This window comes from Carex rostrata, chromosome 13 (assembly GCF_964058835.1).
Source record: "Carex rostrata chromosome 13, lpCarRost1.2, whole genome shotgun sequence".
Classification (NCBI taxonomy): Eukaryota; Viridiplantae; Streptophyta; class Magnoliopsida; order Poales; family Cyperaceae; genus Carex; species Carex rostrata.
This window is the reverse complement of record NC_135930.1, coordinates 10817973-10834441: the sequence shown is the minus strand read 5'-3', so window position 1 is coordinate 10834441 and position 16469 is coordinate 10817973. Positions and strand designations below refer to the sequence as shown.

The 16469-nt window shown below is 33.1% G+C and overlaps 2 protein-coding genes across 2 annotated transcripts; one reads left to right on the top strand and one right to left on the bottom strand.

The window, feature by feature from the left end:
* The first annotated feature begins 332 nt into the window (after window positions 1-332).
* LOC144564239 (eukaryotic translation initiation factor 4E-1-like) lies at window positions 333-4447 on the top strand. Its single transcript, XM_078313820.1, has 5 exons — window positions 333-710; window positions 2270-2435; window positions 3081-3206; window positions 3695-3760; window positions 4016-4447. The coding sequence occupies exons 1-5, from the start codon at window positions 439-441 to the stop codon at window positions 4061-4063; spliced, it is 678 nt and encodes a 225-aa protein (XP_078169946.1). The 5' UTR covers window positions 333-438; the 3' UTR covers window positions 4064-4447.
* A 2046-nt stretch (window positions 4448-6493) lies between these two features.
* LOC144564799 (protein DEHYDRATION-INDUCED 19 homolog 5-like) lies at window positions 6494-10274 on the bottom strand. The gene is made up of 5 exons (XM_078314399.1): window positions 10076-10274; window positions 8258-8370; window positions 7803-7880; window positions 7232-7455; window positions 6494-6727 (listed from the first exon to the last, which is right to left on the bottom strand). Exons 1-5 carry the CDS (start codon window positions 10146-10148, stop codon window positions 6625-6627), a joined length of 591 nt encoding a protein of 196 aa, XP_078170525.1. The 5' UTR covers window positions 10149-10274; the 3' UTR covers window positions 6494-6624.
* Between the last annotated feature and the right edge of the window lie 6195 nt (window positions 10275-16469).

Below are 16469 nucleotides of genomic sequence, written 5' to 3'. Positions count from 1 at the left end.
ACATACAACTGAACCAAAATAATCAAATAAAATTTCAGTTTTTTTTTGTTAAACAAAAATAACAAAAATTAAAATTTCACATTAATTTTATATAAAGTTAAGTGATCAAGATAAAAAATATTAATTAAAATTAATTTATAAATCTTATAATTATAATTTTTTTGAATGTATCACTTCTAAGATTGATGGATTTGAACTTATTTATATTCGTCATTCTGATAGATTACAAAGAAATTAACGAACACACAAAAATAAAAAAAAATAATACTGAATACAATTATATATATCCTTCGCTCTTGCCATCGGTAAATAGCCAAAACCATCATCCGCTCTCGCCAACCATTTTACTCGACTCGACAGAGGTTTCAATCGTTACCTCCCTCCCCTTAACACTTAACAGTGAACAAACCTAACAAAAACCCTAACCCTAGATCCGCCATGACAACCGAGGAATCGATCCTTGCCAACCAAGATGAAGAGTCGAGAAGCACCATCACAGATTTAGCCTTGGAAGAAGGCGAGCTGGAGGAAGGAGAGATCGAAGGTGACTCGGCGTCAGCGGCCGGCGGCGGACTGGAGCCGGTGTTACACCCGCTGGAGCACTCCTGGACTCTCTGGTTCGACAATCCATCGACGAAGTCGAAGAATACTACCTGGGGAAGCTCCATCAGACCCGTTTATACCTTCTCTACCGTCGAGGATTTCTGGGGGTATGAATTTCTCTAAATTTTGACGTTAATTGTGTGATTATTAGATTATTTTTAGGTGATTTTTTTTTTTACTTGTAACCTGTAAAAACCTTACCTAGACCGGTCATGATTTAATGAGAAATTCCTGGGTTTGAAGGTCTCTTAGATTTGAGCTAATTATATGGGTGTTTTTAAGGTATCTTTCTCTTGAATTTCAGCTAGCTGTAACCAGGGGTGGAACTAGAAAATTTGTACAGGGGGGCTAATCTATAAAATGTAATATATGAAAAAGACAAAAATGGTGTGGTTAGTGGGAATCAGTGTAATAAAATGCGGTCTATGGGGCCGTATATGCGTTTGCGGTCCTCAGCCACATAGAGTCCGACTTATGCGGATTAATATGCGGATTTTACAGTCCGCTTAAAATATTTTATATTTTAACTAAAAAAAATACGGATTCTGATCCGAAAATTTTTAATTCTGAAAGGATATCGGGATATCAGGTATAAAACTGAACCCAATTCGTAATCCTCTACCAGACTAAATTGTCCGGTTAAAAGTTATTTTGAAGGGAGGGAAGAGGGCTTTATTTATAGAGACTCTAGCGGCTTCAAAATGTTAGTTTAAAGATGTGGGACTAAAGAAAACCGGTTTTAGCATTGAGGTGCCACGCCCCAGGTTCATTATTTTATCATTCCCTTTCACGTGCTCCATTTATTACATTGCTTTTGGGCCAAGGATTTGGGCCATGAATGCTACCTTTCATTTTATTTTCTTCATGCTGGCAGCAAAGGATGCGTGTCCAAAAATTTTGCTCCCAGTGCTGAAAGCCACAATATTACTAGAAAATTATGCATGACTTAATGTACATACAGGTTCTTTCAGATTTTAAACCACATTATTATAATCATGATTATCTTATGTGCATATATAAGTCCATATATAATCAAAATATTAAATATTTAATGAAAAAAACCGCATATATAAGTCCGCATTAAAATCCGCATGTGCGGCCGCATATCGCATATGCAGTATGCAATGGTCTTCCGCATACCGCATCAAAACCGCATTTTATAATACTGGTGAGAATTGAACCCATGACCTTACACATATCAACTAGAATTCAAACCACTAGATTACCAACACACATTTGTTATTTAATGAGGGGGCTAGACTATATATAAAAGTTCAAAAAACTCAAAAGTTTAATTAAATTTTAATATACATAATTAAGAATTTTAAAATCATAGGGTGGCTTAGCACCCCCTGACATATACGTAAATCTGCCCCTGGCTGTAACTTGTGATTTTCCTACGAATTTTTTTAGCTCTTTCCTAACGTTTCTCAGATTTCAAGGTTATATTTATATTGTTTTATGCCATACCATACCGATTACAGACCTGGCTGTAATGCTACCCTTGTTACTAGCATTTCATTGTAAAGTATTACCCTTGATGCATGAATGGGTTCTGTATGACAATTTAGCTAATTACCTTAGTAAAAAGCTTGAATCTTTTTAATTCAAATATGATGTATTATTATATTTGATATGATCGGTAATTATAATTATGTGTGTGCAGCCTATACAACAACATAAACCACCCGACCAAGCTGGCAATAGGTTCAGATCTTCACTGCTTTAAGAACAAGATAGAGCCCAAGTGGGAAGACCCCATCTGTGCCAATGGGGGCAAATGGACCATCAACTGCTCCCGAGGAAAATCTGATACTCTCTGGCTCTACACTGTACACCCCCTTCTCTCTCTCTCTCTCTCTCCATATAAACAAAAATATTCATGTCTGCTTGTATATTGAGTTGGTTTGGGTTTTACTTCATTTCAATTATTATCCCAACTTAGTTGATTTGGACTGCCTATTGCCCTAGGAAGTTTCTTGCGTCCTTGTCAGGTTAGGTAGGTTTCTGATTTTGGGTCAGGTTTCACTTTGGGTTCTGGGTTTTTTGTTGACCAGGTTATCAGTACATCAAGTATGGACCTGGCCAGGTCAGGTTTCACTTCAGGTAAGGCTTGGGTTTTGGACTTTCTGAAATAAGCAGCTTGTATTCAGTTATAAATGGGTTATGTATTTTTCGATCTGGTCAAATTCTGGTAGCTTGTACGCTCCAAATTTGATTACAACCTTCAGAATGAAAATAAGAGCTACCTTGGGATAAAACTGGGTTGGCTTAAAAATGGTAGCACTCCTTGGTTGCCTTTTTGAGGATTGATATTGCGTGTCCTCAAGAAATATGAAACCCAGGAGATGATTATAGTAGGGCTGTTCTTCATTTTTATCTTATTAATCTTTCTTAGTCAAGTTTCAAACCCGAGATTCCTGATCAGATTTGACATTACTTTGCAAATCTGATTTTGTTCATTTATTTCAATTTAGTTGCTGGCGATGATTGGTGAACAATTTGAGTATGGAGACGAAATATGTGGGGCCGTTGTCAGTGTGCGTGGCAAGCAGGAAAGAGTAGCCATCTGGACAAAGAATGCCAGCAATGAAGCTGCTCAGGTATTTATTATATTCAAGTACCATGCCTGACACCAGAACTGGTCAACTCTGGAATTCTATATTGGATATCAGTAGTGATTTTTTCTATTTGTCTATTTTTCTGGGTGTGAAGTTGTACCATCTACCATGTATTTGAGTGTTGCTGCAATAGGTGGTACGTAGCCTTTGGTCTCGTTTATATCAGGCGTAGATTATAGATGCGTGATACTCATCTTTGGACCGCAGTTATCTAATTTTGACCAAAAACCTAAAAAAAAAATTGATCTTTATTTTTTCTGAAAAGTAATGGTCATGGAGGACCACCAAGTCCATTACTGAAAACCATGTAAATACATAAAAAAAAATATTATGATCGTAGTATCGTTATTTTCTCCCAATATATTTTGTATGTAAGCCAAAGTCCAAGAGTTGTGAAAGCATTTTGAGTTTTAATTACCTTGTTTTAATGATGCTTTCTTCTTCTTTTTTTCTTTTGGTCTCTTTTCTAGATAAGCATTGGGAGGCAGTGGAAGGAGATTGTTGATTACAAGGAAACAATTGCTTTCGTAGTGCATGTATGTGCTTAAAAAGAACTTTATTTGTTGCAAATACATAAATAAATAACATCAATTTTTTTGTCCTTTCTTTACCAACCTGCTGAAGTACCATAAATGAATTATTAGTGTAAAATATAATTTGTGATATTTACCCCTAAGAAAAACAGGATGTATTAAAATGTCTAGGCATAATATGAAATGCATCTTCTATAGCAACTTTTTGTCAACTCTTCCTTTTCTGACCTATGACATCATTTTTTTTTTCTTTTGTAGGAAGATGCCATGCATGAGAAGGTTCCCAAGAACCGTTACACTGTCTGATTTTAGTTGCTTTTGTTCCAAGAATCTTCATGCATGTGAAAACTTTTATGTATTTTTGTTTATTTGCTTCTGTGGTTAGTCATCAGAGAAGCTGAGTAATGTTAGTAACAATATAATTAGCTTAAGTTTTCATGTATACATCGATCTGTCATGGTTTGCTTTCTATAATTATTCCTTGATCAAGGAATGAGAATATATTTACATAAATTGACAAAAGAGGATACAGAAAGTAGAAAAAAAAAACCCGGCAGATTTAGAACACCAGAAACACAAGCCTGCTTTTTATCCATTTTTTCTTTGACATCTTTTTTGGATTCCAAGGAAAAGAAGACTTCTCTGTTGGTGGCTAGGTGGTTGTAATTTTATTTGACAGTTTGAAATTTACACTAGCATTGTGCTTATTATAATGGGAAAATTGATCATTTGCCATTCCAAAACCTTCAAATTAGAAAAATGCCACTCTAAAATTAGAATTCATCAAAATGCTACTCTAAACTTAGAAAATTCAGAATTTAGCCACTCTAAATTATTAATGACTAAATTACTCTCCCATCTCTTCTTCTCCGTTTTCTTCTTCTACTCTGTAGTCTGCAGTGATTCGGTCAAATGATGAAACGAAGGAGAAGCAGCAACGGGCAATGCGGCGGCAAAACGCCAGGGCAGGCAATTATTAAGCCAAGTAGTGACTCTCTGCGATACGGGACCCTGCTCGTCAGAGTAAATATACTAACGAACCAGCGTTAGCGTAGTGAAAGTAGTAATGTCGGAGGCTTACAAGTGGGACCAAGCGCAATAACTGAACGAAAGGCTAAGCGACTGACTGGACTGCTCCAACGCTATCTCGACTGAAGACGAATGGAATAGACAATTAATCTGATTTGGCACGGATTGATAAACTGCAGCTGAGGTGTCTAATCTCATTAGTTTGCTTACTTTACTTGATCAGATTAAATAGTTCAATTGTAATCGCATGATTCGCATCGCTATAAATAAAAGATGCATTGTACAGTATCAATTATGATATTAATTAAACGATTTTGAGATTCTATCTCTTCCTCATTATTCTCGCTAATTGCTATATATTGTCGTCCTCTATTCTCTGAAATTCACCACTTCCGTCTCTTGATCTCTCAATTACATCGTCGCTTATCATTGTCAGATCCATTAATTCTGAATTAGAGTGGAGGGACAGAACCACCAAGGAGGCGGAGGAGAAGAAAAAAAACGGAGAAGAAAAGATGGGGAGGATAATTTGGTCATTAATAATTTAGAGTGGCAAAATTCTGAATTTTCTAAGTTTAGAGTGGCATTTTGATGAATTCTAATTTTGGAGTGACATTTTTCTAATTTGAAGGTTTTGGAGTGACAAATAACCAATTTCCCCTATTATAATTGGTCTAATTCATATGGATAAAATTGTCCTTGGAATAATACAGTAGAAAACTTTAGTTTGATCAAAATACTGAAACATAGAAAAGTTCATTTAAATTGTTACAAATTGTTTCGCAGCTGAACAATGGAGAATGCCCAGAAATAGTGCAATTACAAATCATAACGCCGCTGCTACACTATCTATATTTTAGCAATTTTCTTTTCCTTCCATGAAGTTAGCCTACAAAACATGGCTAGCTACATTCTATTTCAACGGAGGCAACGTTGGAAGACGCTTTGTTAGTGCCACATGAAACTGTTATCTTCGCAAGGCTCGAATCACTGGAAAAAAAAAATTGTTTTTTTTTTTAAACTTAATTTCACGAAAAGATACAGGATTTTATCGAAGATGAAACCAGATTGAATCTGAAATCATTTTTACTGTGGCTTGGACTCCAATTGGTCGCAGTTTTTAGTGGGAATTTTGGATTGCTATTTTGGTGGCAACAAATGCATACAGATTCCGTATAAATATTTTTACTAAATTTGTTGTATTAAGATCTATAAACCTCTAGGGATTCACCCAGTCCCGTTTGAATCTGCTCTGAACTTAAATTGTTTCAGCACGACTCGGCATTTTCCTTTACCAGATAGATAAAGCAAGAACTCTGAACCATCCAATAACTAAATTGGAATGTAATCACTTTTTTTTAATCGAGAGCGTTGCATTGAAGCAATATACTGATTTGTCAAAATTTTGGTTCTGAATCTCTTAATCACCGCAAATAGCCAAATTAATTCACATTTGAAGACAGATTTAATAAATGCCACTTCAGTAAAATAGTGGATCAAATACATCATGTTTACCAGGTTTGTACTCGGATCATGCAACCCAACAAGGAACAGCAACACTGGCACAAACTAAAGCATGTATTGTTGTACTCTTCTGAGTTTCCTCTTGTAAGCGCAGTTTCAACAAGTAATACCAATTATATATATATATATTTTTTTTGCTTATGAGCCTACTTACAATACATTACATAAAAATTACCTAACACTCAGAAAAACAATGAAAGTAGGAACTGTACAAACGGGACAGCTTTATCTTCCTATTCCATTATTTTTTACTACCGGAGCCTCAGATGCTACAAGGCTATGAAATGAAGCACTTCCAATGGTGAAACCCTATCTTAGAATATTGTTGAAATGAGCATTTGTCTGACAAACTCAATTCTCTGCAGCCTCTCTTCCAAATCTTCTTCCCCCAAATTTTCAACTGCATGAGCAACCGATCTAATGCCAAAAGAAAAAGAAAGACAAAAGAAAACAAAGTTATGTTATATCAAAATCTTAAATGACTGAAGTTTCTTATTTAAATAAGCTGCCCAATATTGGGTAACTTTTTTTGGAGGGAATCAAAGTGGGTACACCCTAACGCGCATTGAGCTTAGCATTAAAGGAAACAATTATTTTGCTAAGACCTCTCCAACTTTTGTTTTGTATTCAGAACCTACTTCTAAAACTGATCAAATGCTCAAAACTTCATGTGCACAGTCAAATTGTCCACATAAGGGTGTATTCACTGGTAGACCATTTTTTGATATGCTTGGCCATATTTTGATTTGTGACAGTTTGACAATTAACTAAGCTATAAGATAGCCTCATTAGACCCCTGAGGAAGCAATTTGACAGCAACAAAATAACTCAAAAGACCCACATAACTAGGTTAGTAGGTAAACTGGTACCGGACAGAACCAATTCTGGCAAATAACACACATGTTGTTCATATATCGGTACCTCTTATCATGAGAGGACACTAATATCATTTCGCTTGTGTGATTTACTTTTCCCAAATCGCTGTTTATGGGAGCAACAGTGCAGATAAACTGCGAGAGTAGGGGATCAGCGGCTGATTCCACTCCATATTCTCTGCCTCGGTTTGGTGCCATTTCACTAAATGAACCTTCATATACAGTAGACGAGTTCTGAATCCATAAGCTCGATCTATGTGATTTTCTTCTCTGCCAGATTTCCAGAAATAATTATAACAGTAAGTTTGTGGAATGAACAAATTAAGATGTCCACAGGTTATAAACTAAGAATTAGAATAGGACTACTTTATCCTCAAGTTTGAGATGGGACTACTTTATCCTCAAGTTTGAGATAGGACTACTTTATCCTCAAGTTTGATATAGAACTACTATTTTTAAAGCATTGATATCACCGGTTTCAAATGTAAAAAAGTTTTTCAGTAAATTTCCATGATTAATCGAATCAACTGATCTAATACAACCATCAATCTCGTGCATTTGCAAATTCAGAATTTGTCAAATATTTAAATAAAACTGTGACTTGTTTGAGACAATACCTTTATTTGGTGGGAATGTTGAATAGTGAAATGAGAAATCATATCCTTTCCTGGGGTGTCCGCACACATGGGGCAAACCTGAATTATAACAGAATCATCAAAAAGTTAGATAATTTCTTCTCAAAAATGAGGAAAAAAAACATAGAAGCGTAAACAAGTTGGGTTTGCTTATGCACCTAAAGACTCGGTTACTTGAAAAATCAAGGATTATCAGACTGTCAGAAAGCAAAAGTCCCTAACAAGCCAGCAAGGAATAATATATAAGTATGTATTATTATAGATTTTAATAATTGGTACTAACATAACTTGCTTTGTTGGTAAAATGCCACACCATTATAGTACAGTATCAATATCTCCTAATGTAATCCTCGGATTAAAGGTAATAAAGGAACGTGATAAGAGAGAAAGCAAATCAGAGGCACACAAAGTAAAATAATGTAAAAAGGTGGACTAACTGCATTTTTGAAGTCAAAGCAATGCTCCTCTTGAAGGTGACTGGATAAGAATGGCACCTCCACTTCTATATAGCAAAAGGGGCATGGGAAATACTCCCATAAATCTTCTTCTCCTGTAACAATATAACAAAAGAAACTTTAATTTAGATTCTTGATGAAAAATGATTAATTCTAGTGTGTATCAACTTATACGATGCATCCAACTATTTATGGTACATATATTTAAAAAAAAATTAAATTGTAGATGTGTTCTCAATTTGAAAGACGTGTAGCCTACCATCAAATAATTTGAAAATTTTCACAATGGAGTGTTGGTATTACGATGAATGACCAATCAAATTTGATACCCATCCTCTATCTAAATAATTGAGAAGACGTATATAATTTTTTTTTTTTTTCAAATTGAATAATGTCCATGTGAGTTGGTGTACCATTAAAATTGGATGTATGCAAGAATAACCCAAAATGATTAATTCTAAATGTATCAGATGATACCACTCAAAATTTTATCCTTTTCTAGTGAATTGTGCACATTCAAATTTTCTCTTCTTCACCATTATATTTGTCACCCAAAACTATTATACAGAGTCATATACAACAATTTTTTCTTGATAAGATAGAAAACATCAAAAACCTATAATAAAATAATACTGTCAAGAACTATCTAGTCAGAAAATAATTACAAAATCAAACAAAAGGAATAAAAGAAAGAAAACATGGCTACTTCACTATAAAACAAAGCATAAACGAATAGATAACACTTCAAAGTACATTAAAAGCAAGTAAACATTGTGATTGAAGCTCATGTAGGGTTTGACTATACCATCGAATAGGAACACAAAAAAATACAACAAACTAGATCCAACGATAAAAACAACAATAATAAGAGAATAAGAAATATCCTGGCTACTAAGCATCAAGCATAAGAAATTTCCCAAATACCCCTATAAGCAGGAGACATGAAACATCTCATTAACCCTTGCAAATTTTGTTTCATAAACAAGTGCGCAGACTATTTCCCTCAGTCACACTCTCTTTCTCTCTCCCTCCATAAATCAGAAATTATTCTTTAATAATTTGTGAAGGGAGAGTAATGAGTATAGAAAAACTTCCCAGTTTTTGGGATTGCAAGAGAAAAATTAATAATTTGCCAATGTTATACAAAATTTTGATGTTAGAAATGGCTGGAAAACATACAGGAGACATGATTTTTATCATCAATTTATATTTATACAGTAGAAAAAAGAAATGGCCTTATAAACAGTGAATATTCAGAATAACGGTACATCACAAATTAAGTAAAGCGAAAAGAAGACTATTTTATATTTATAGATCTATTTCAAAATCATAATTGATAGTTAAAAAAAAAAAAGGTGAATCAAGACCAGGTTTATGCTTAGTGGCAGACACGGCCAACTAATTGAAGAAATAACAAAGAGGAACGAGAAGAAAACAAAGGAGGAACATTTTAACTAAAGAACCAGAAGGTATCTTCATTTGATCTTAATTGAGAAATAATAAAATGTAAGACGAAAATTGAGTGCTAGAGCAAAATATCATGCTAAAAATCTTCTAGCGATAGATAGAATCCTGCAACTAAAGAGGGGAACAAAGCAGGTAGTATCTCAGAAGAAAAGAAGATAATGGTTGATTACATAGTCTTAAAAGTTAAAAAACCTCGGTTTGTATATGGACGAAATTGGTACTACTATAGAGAAAATTAATTAATTAACGCCTAAACAGCGCAATTAAACTTCACATTTAACGGGGATTATAGATTTATAGGCATGGATTATGTATATTTTTCAAGAATTTAACCTGACTGCGTGGGATTTTGATAAGGCTGATACATCCCTAGATGAGCTCTGTTATTCCAAGCGCCAACTTCCATTTAATTTCCCTCCCAGCAAAAAGAAAAAACAAAAGATGGATAGAGAAAGAAGGAGAGAGAGAGAGAGACTGGTGAGTACTGAGTGTTTTTCAGTGTGTATATAGCCTTTTGCTTGGAGGAGAGAAGACCATAGGCTCTACTCTAGTTATTATAAGGAAAAATACTGGGTAGACCCGGTCTTTTCTCCTTTTCTGAATCCGTGCACTGCAAGATTGTTGGTTCCTTATAGACCGGATTTAGTGTGGCGAAGCAGATGCAACGAATTGTGGTGTTTTCTGTTGCTGCTGCAGCACAGTCATGTTTTAAAAGTCGGAATAAATTATTTTAAATTTTAGTCGTACTGATTTCTTGAATTTATATAAGCCTACTGCACATATAACTTATCTGATGACTTGACTAACAAAAATTAAATAAATACTAAATAGGAAAAGAAAGCAACGCATATAATTACATAAAAATTAGGATATTGCTTTTACTAGTTTAATCCAGTTTAGAAGAAAAAAAATTTCTTTTAAGACCCCCCAAACTAAAAGATGGCCTTTTTGGAAAAGGGCCAACAACAAAAAAATTAAAAGGCATTAAGGAATGGACAAAATTATAATGTGCCCATTTTAATTATAAATAGATATTACTATTGCACTCCACATAGTGCCCCCACCAAATAATCATTCACAGTATTAGTTAGTTATGCGTGCTTGTTAAAATATTATTTCTACCATTCATTTAATGGAGATTGTTTACTGTGTCATTATTGTGATGGCAGATTTGTTGTAATTATTATTCAGTATGAATTGTCTGATAAAAATTGAATAGTAATTGACATTTTAAATTTATATATAAAAATCGAATGAGTAGTTGACATCACCGTTACATATCGTAATAACTAGTGATGTGCAATGTCATTCAATTTTAGATTAACAGTTGTATTCATTATTTATTTTTTTATTTTTTTAATAAAAGTGAGATCTTCCCACTGATTTTTTTATTGAAATCTCAAACCATACAAACACAATATAGTATTCATTATTTGATAATAATATAATTGTATTTGAGATTGAGCTATGAACTTGTAAACAGTTTTTACTCAAATGAATTAACCTCAGTAAAATTATCCACGTGTTAAAGACTAAATTTCCATGCACCATCGTGATTTTTAACCAGTGTTCTAAATAGCGCGCTATAGCGTTTTTGGACCCTAAATGCTAAGCTATACAATTAAAACACGCTATTTGAGCTACAGACGCTATAGCGCATAGTGTGTAGCGCAAATAGCGCCCGCTATGCAACATGCTGTTTTTTTTTTCTTTTCAATTTATATGGGCTTTAAATAAAGGCTCAGATTGGATTTTAACCGTGATTTTTTTTTATAATTGACGTACTAAGCTTTATATTAAATTGTTAATTATTATTTTGATAAAAAAAATTATTAATTATTAAATGAGATCAAATAAGGAAGCTACAGCGTGCTATGCAACATGAGATTTTTTTTTCTTTTTTTAATTTATATGGGCTTTAAATAAAGGCTCAAATTAAATATATTAAGATATTTCTTGAAGTAACAAAATGATACTTACTATATGGCAGTTTGAATATTTTGAATAGATTAAGATAATTAATTATGTCATGATTTCTAGGTTATTTTGAAATTTAAATAGAAAAAAGATAGATTATGTCATGATGCTGAATATATTTTGAATAGAAAAAAATCGATAGTTTATGATATTAGTAATACTATGGATATTTTGAGTCGCAATTTGGACTTTGTATTGGTTCAATATTAATACTATAATTTTTTAATCAATTTGATGTTATTTATTATTCTATGAGACTTAGATAATGTTGATATTTAGTACAAATATATGATATAATTTTTATAAAAATAAAAAAACGCTATGTGGCATAGCTTTCGTTATAGCGACGCTATTCGCTATAGTTTTTTTTTCGGTTTCCCGCTATGACGCGATAAACGCTATTTAGAACCTTGTTTTTAACTATGCATATTAATTTAAAATTTTGAGGTGTGCTAACACGAATAATGCGGTCATTTTTTTTAATACCCAACATAAAAAACAAATTTACCAAACTAACCAATCTTTTGATTTTTTTTTTTTTTATATCTACCCAGACCGACTGGCATGCTGGCGGTCCAGATCTGTAATGAACCGCCAGGTAGTGGGCGGTCCACTATGCATCAATTGTTTATTATATTTTTCTGCAAATGATTTAGTACACATCTTAATGGGTAACTTATATTAATCTGGACCGTCGGTTCAAGGATTTTCATTCAATTGACTTCTCTGAAAATACTATTTATTAAGTATTTTACAAAATTGTTGATCCAACGGTGGCTGCACAAAACAGTAAAACCGTTGGATTAGCGATTTTCAAAGTGGCTTAATAAATAGTAAAAAAATTCAGAAAATTATAAAATTTGGTCTCCAAGCAGATATTAATATGGAGAATAAGATGAACGGTTCGGATCGACCGTTTGGATTTTGAAAACTCGAATATTGAGCCGTAGCATAGAGGCCACTATGCTATCCATAGCACCCCAGTCTAACTCTTAAAAAAATGACCGCGAATAATGTTTCCAGTATAATTCGTGACCACAAATTTTGATGCACCAGAACTGATAGTATGTTGAAATTTTAAAATTATACAAGGTTTCATCCTTTCTCATACATTAAAAAAAAATTATACATAATTGCCTTTTTCATGCGGTGCTGAACCGATAGGTACATAGGATCCTGTCAGAAAATCTTTAATGACGAAAGAGTGGGGCGGATAATAAGACAAACATTGACTTGCTTTACAACGAAACAGCGTAGAAACAATTCTACGGAGCTGGCCGAGTAGTTCGAATTCATACCCTCTGCATTAATGAATATGGACCGTCAGATTAGCTTTAAATTTCGTGCAGTAATATTAAAGAGCATCCTACATTATAGGCAGAGGCCGGATGAGCTCCGTTTACAATCAGATGACCCAGATACATTAACTCCAGTAGTTCAAGAAGGAAGATTGTGGTTAAAATTTTGCAATGCCAGGGCTAGGTCCATGGGATCAGAAAACCGGTACAGAATAAGTGATAAGTGGTACAGATAGGTATAGTTCTGAAGTGGTCCAGCCTTTAATTTTGATTTGTAGTTCAAGAAAAAAAAGTGCAAAGGAAATTTTATCCAGAATTTCAACAGATTCGGAATCGTGGCCATCCATTTCCATCCATATACAATACATTAAAAAAAAATCGGATAAAATATTAACAAGGTTATTTTAATTTCATATACAAATAATACAACACTGTTATTTATTTATTTATTTTTTGATAAAAAGCTTGAAAATCCCGTTTCGTAATACAACACTGTTAATATTTTTACTAAAAAAGTTAGTGCAACCGAACTAATAAAATTTAAAATAATTTTGTTAAGTTATAAACTTCAATGTTTTCTATAAATAAACAATAGCATACATATTAAATGTATATAGGACATGCATTTTTAAAAAGAAAAAAAGTCTATAATTCATACAAGGTGTGGTATATATTCTTATTAACTTAGATTTCCAAGTTTTTTGTGAAATTGTTTCTCTTTACAAAATAATTCTCCGAAAAATTTAAAAAGGACATGCTGGTGCAGTTTACCTTATTTAAAATCACAACGTGATTTTGCTTTGTGGCCCCCAAGAAAACGTAAAATACAAACAATGACCAATCAGACTTATTACGCATGCATTTTGTTATTTTAAACATTTTAATACAAAATTTGAGATGAGATCCGAAGTCAATTCGAAATCTGTAAAGATGATGGTACATATTTGTATTGGAATCCTCAAATTCTAATTGGATCTGAAACAACATGTGAATCTTATGAATTTCTAATGGTTTTGTATTGAGTCATATTATATTCTGATCCATTGGTAGATCTAGACACAGACGGTGAAAACAAAAAGTTACATGCCATAGATTTTAGTCCATCCCAAATATTAGGGATGCATATCATAATTCTGGAATAAAATTAAGATGTTTTTAAGCTCATCAAGCACTTTAACTTAACTCCAAAATTTATCGGAATAGCTTTAAACAATGAATACAAATTATTGAAACAAATCTATTTCACGAGTCTCGTGATCAGAAGTGGATCTATAATTTTTGTCAAAGTAGAACATTAATCGGGTTCAAATTCATTAACTTATCGGATACACAATTACAACTCAGTTTTCTATAACTATGTTTATTATAAAATCTGTTATAATCATAAAATCGATTGACGCAACATTGAAATATTTTTCCTAAGCTAAGTAAAAGTTTGTTTGGCGCAGTTTAAAGTGTGATTGTTCTTAGTCAATTAGTAAATTGAAGTCAAAGCTTAGATAAAATTTATTGAAAATATAAGTATTGAATAATAAAAGACTAAAAAGGTCCACCGACCCATTTTACTTAAAATTGTAATGATAGATTCCACCATCAGATCTTTCTTATTATGTTATTATAATTCATTATATTTATAAAATAGAGCATCGTAGATCCGAAAAAAATAATACGCAAAATCAACTAAAGCTCGGAAGGAATCAAACTAACTCATACCAAGGGTAGCACTGCATCAGATTAGGGGTAGACACATTAAACAACTAGTACTTGGTTGGAAAAAAAATTCTAATTCAAGAGTAGACACTTGTCTACCCCTAAGGGTGTGCTCCAGAACCAACGTCCGTATAGGAAGGGGAAGGGATGGAGAGGAAGAGAAACGAGGGTTCTCTACCCCTGAACAGTAAATCCTACACCCCGAATCGGGGATGACAAATTTCGCCAAAAATCAACACCATGCCTCTCCTTTCTCCCCTCCAAACAGTAACTCCTCCCTTTTGCTCTCTCTCCCTTTCCCCTCTTTTGGAGCAGGTGAACGACGTGGGCAGCCCGTCATTTTCGAGCTTTTCCCTTCCTTCCCTTTAATGAAGGTCTTATATCCTTCTCTGGAGCACACTCTAAGCCTTCATGGATTCGTCCATGTCCGTGATGCGTTTACAAGTCATATTTATAAATTAATTTAGTATAAAATCAAGCGGTAAAAAAAAATGTTTATATGTTAAATTTTAGTGAGTTCATTTTTCAATATTTTTTTAGTGTTTAACTTTGTACTAATTTGTTAAAAAATTTCTAAATTTGACATACAAACATACCAATTTGAGATAGAAAATATTAGAAACATTTGTTTAATTTGTGAACTAGCTTGGTCCAATTCGAGCTAGTTTGTTATGATTTCAAGTTGAAGTTTTAATTCAGCTGTCCTAAGTACAAATTGCTCAATAGTAACTCTGTCCAAAATTAATAAACTAAATTAAAACTAAACTTGGACCGAACCAAATCATTATAACCCCTACAAATTATGTCCATACATTGCTCTTTGTTTATCTTGCAAGCGCTTTCGCTGAATCACTGGTAAGTATGGCTAGTATAACATTAGTGTCATTTCAACCTATATAACACCAACTCTAAAACCTATCAAATCGACTTCAAACGGTGAATCCAAACCGTTCAAACCGATCTACTTCATTAGTTGTACGTTTACATGCAAAATTTATAACTTTTCCAATTTATTCAGTATTAAGTCAAGCGGTCAAAAGTGTGAGTTTTGAAGTTAATTTTAATACATTAATTTTTCAATATTTTTACCGCTTGATTTGATACTAAAATAACTCGAAAATATAAAAAAAAAATTGTATGTAAACGCATCACTCATAATGTAAATCAGTTTGAACAGTTTGGATTAGTCGTTCGAAGCCGATTTGATAGAGTTTTAGAGTTAGTGTTATATAAACTGAAATGACACTGATGTTATACTAGCCAAACTCATCACTGGTTTCTCCACGAATTCTTAAGATGAGAAAATGATATCCATCTCCAGATATATCTGGAACACACTAAATTTTTCATCACCTTATTTATTTTATTTTTGCACAGCTTAATTTTGTGAGAGAAATATACTAGAGACGAAATTTCAAAGTCTGTCATTTTTGTTTCTCGAATTTTAATCCTATAATTCAAAATTAAATTTTAAAAATAACTTTTAGTATTTGAAAAATTATGATTCATGTACCAAGTAAACTTCAAATTTCACGTTATTTTATGTGCACGTATTATTAACGACATAGAACAAAATATGTAAAAAAAAACAAAAAAAAATTAAATAATTGAGCTCAGAGATAGATTTTCATCCTACCTCGGAATAGACGAACTTGATTTATAATTAAAATAATACATAGTAGCTCAGAATTCAGAATGATCAAACTTGTAGTTCAAAAGCACTTGTCAATATATATTGAATA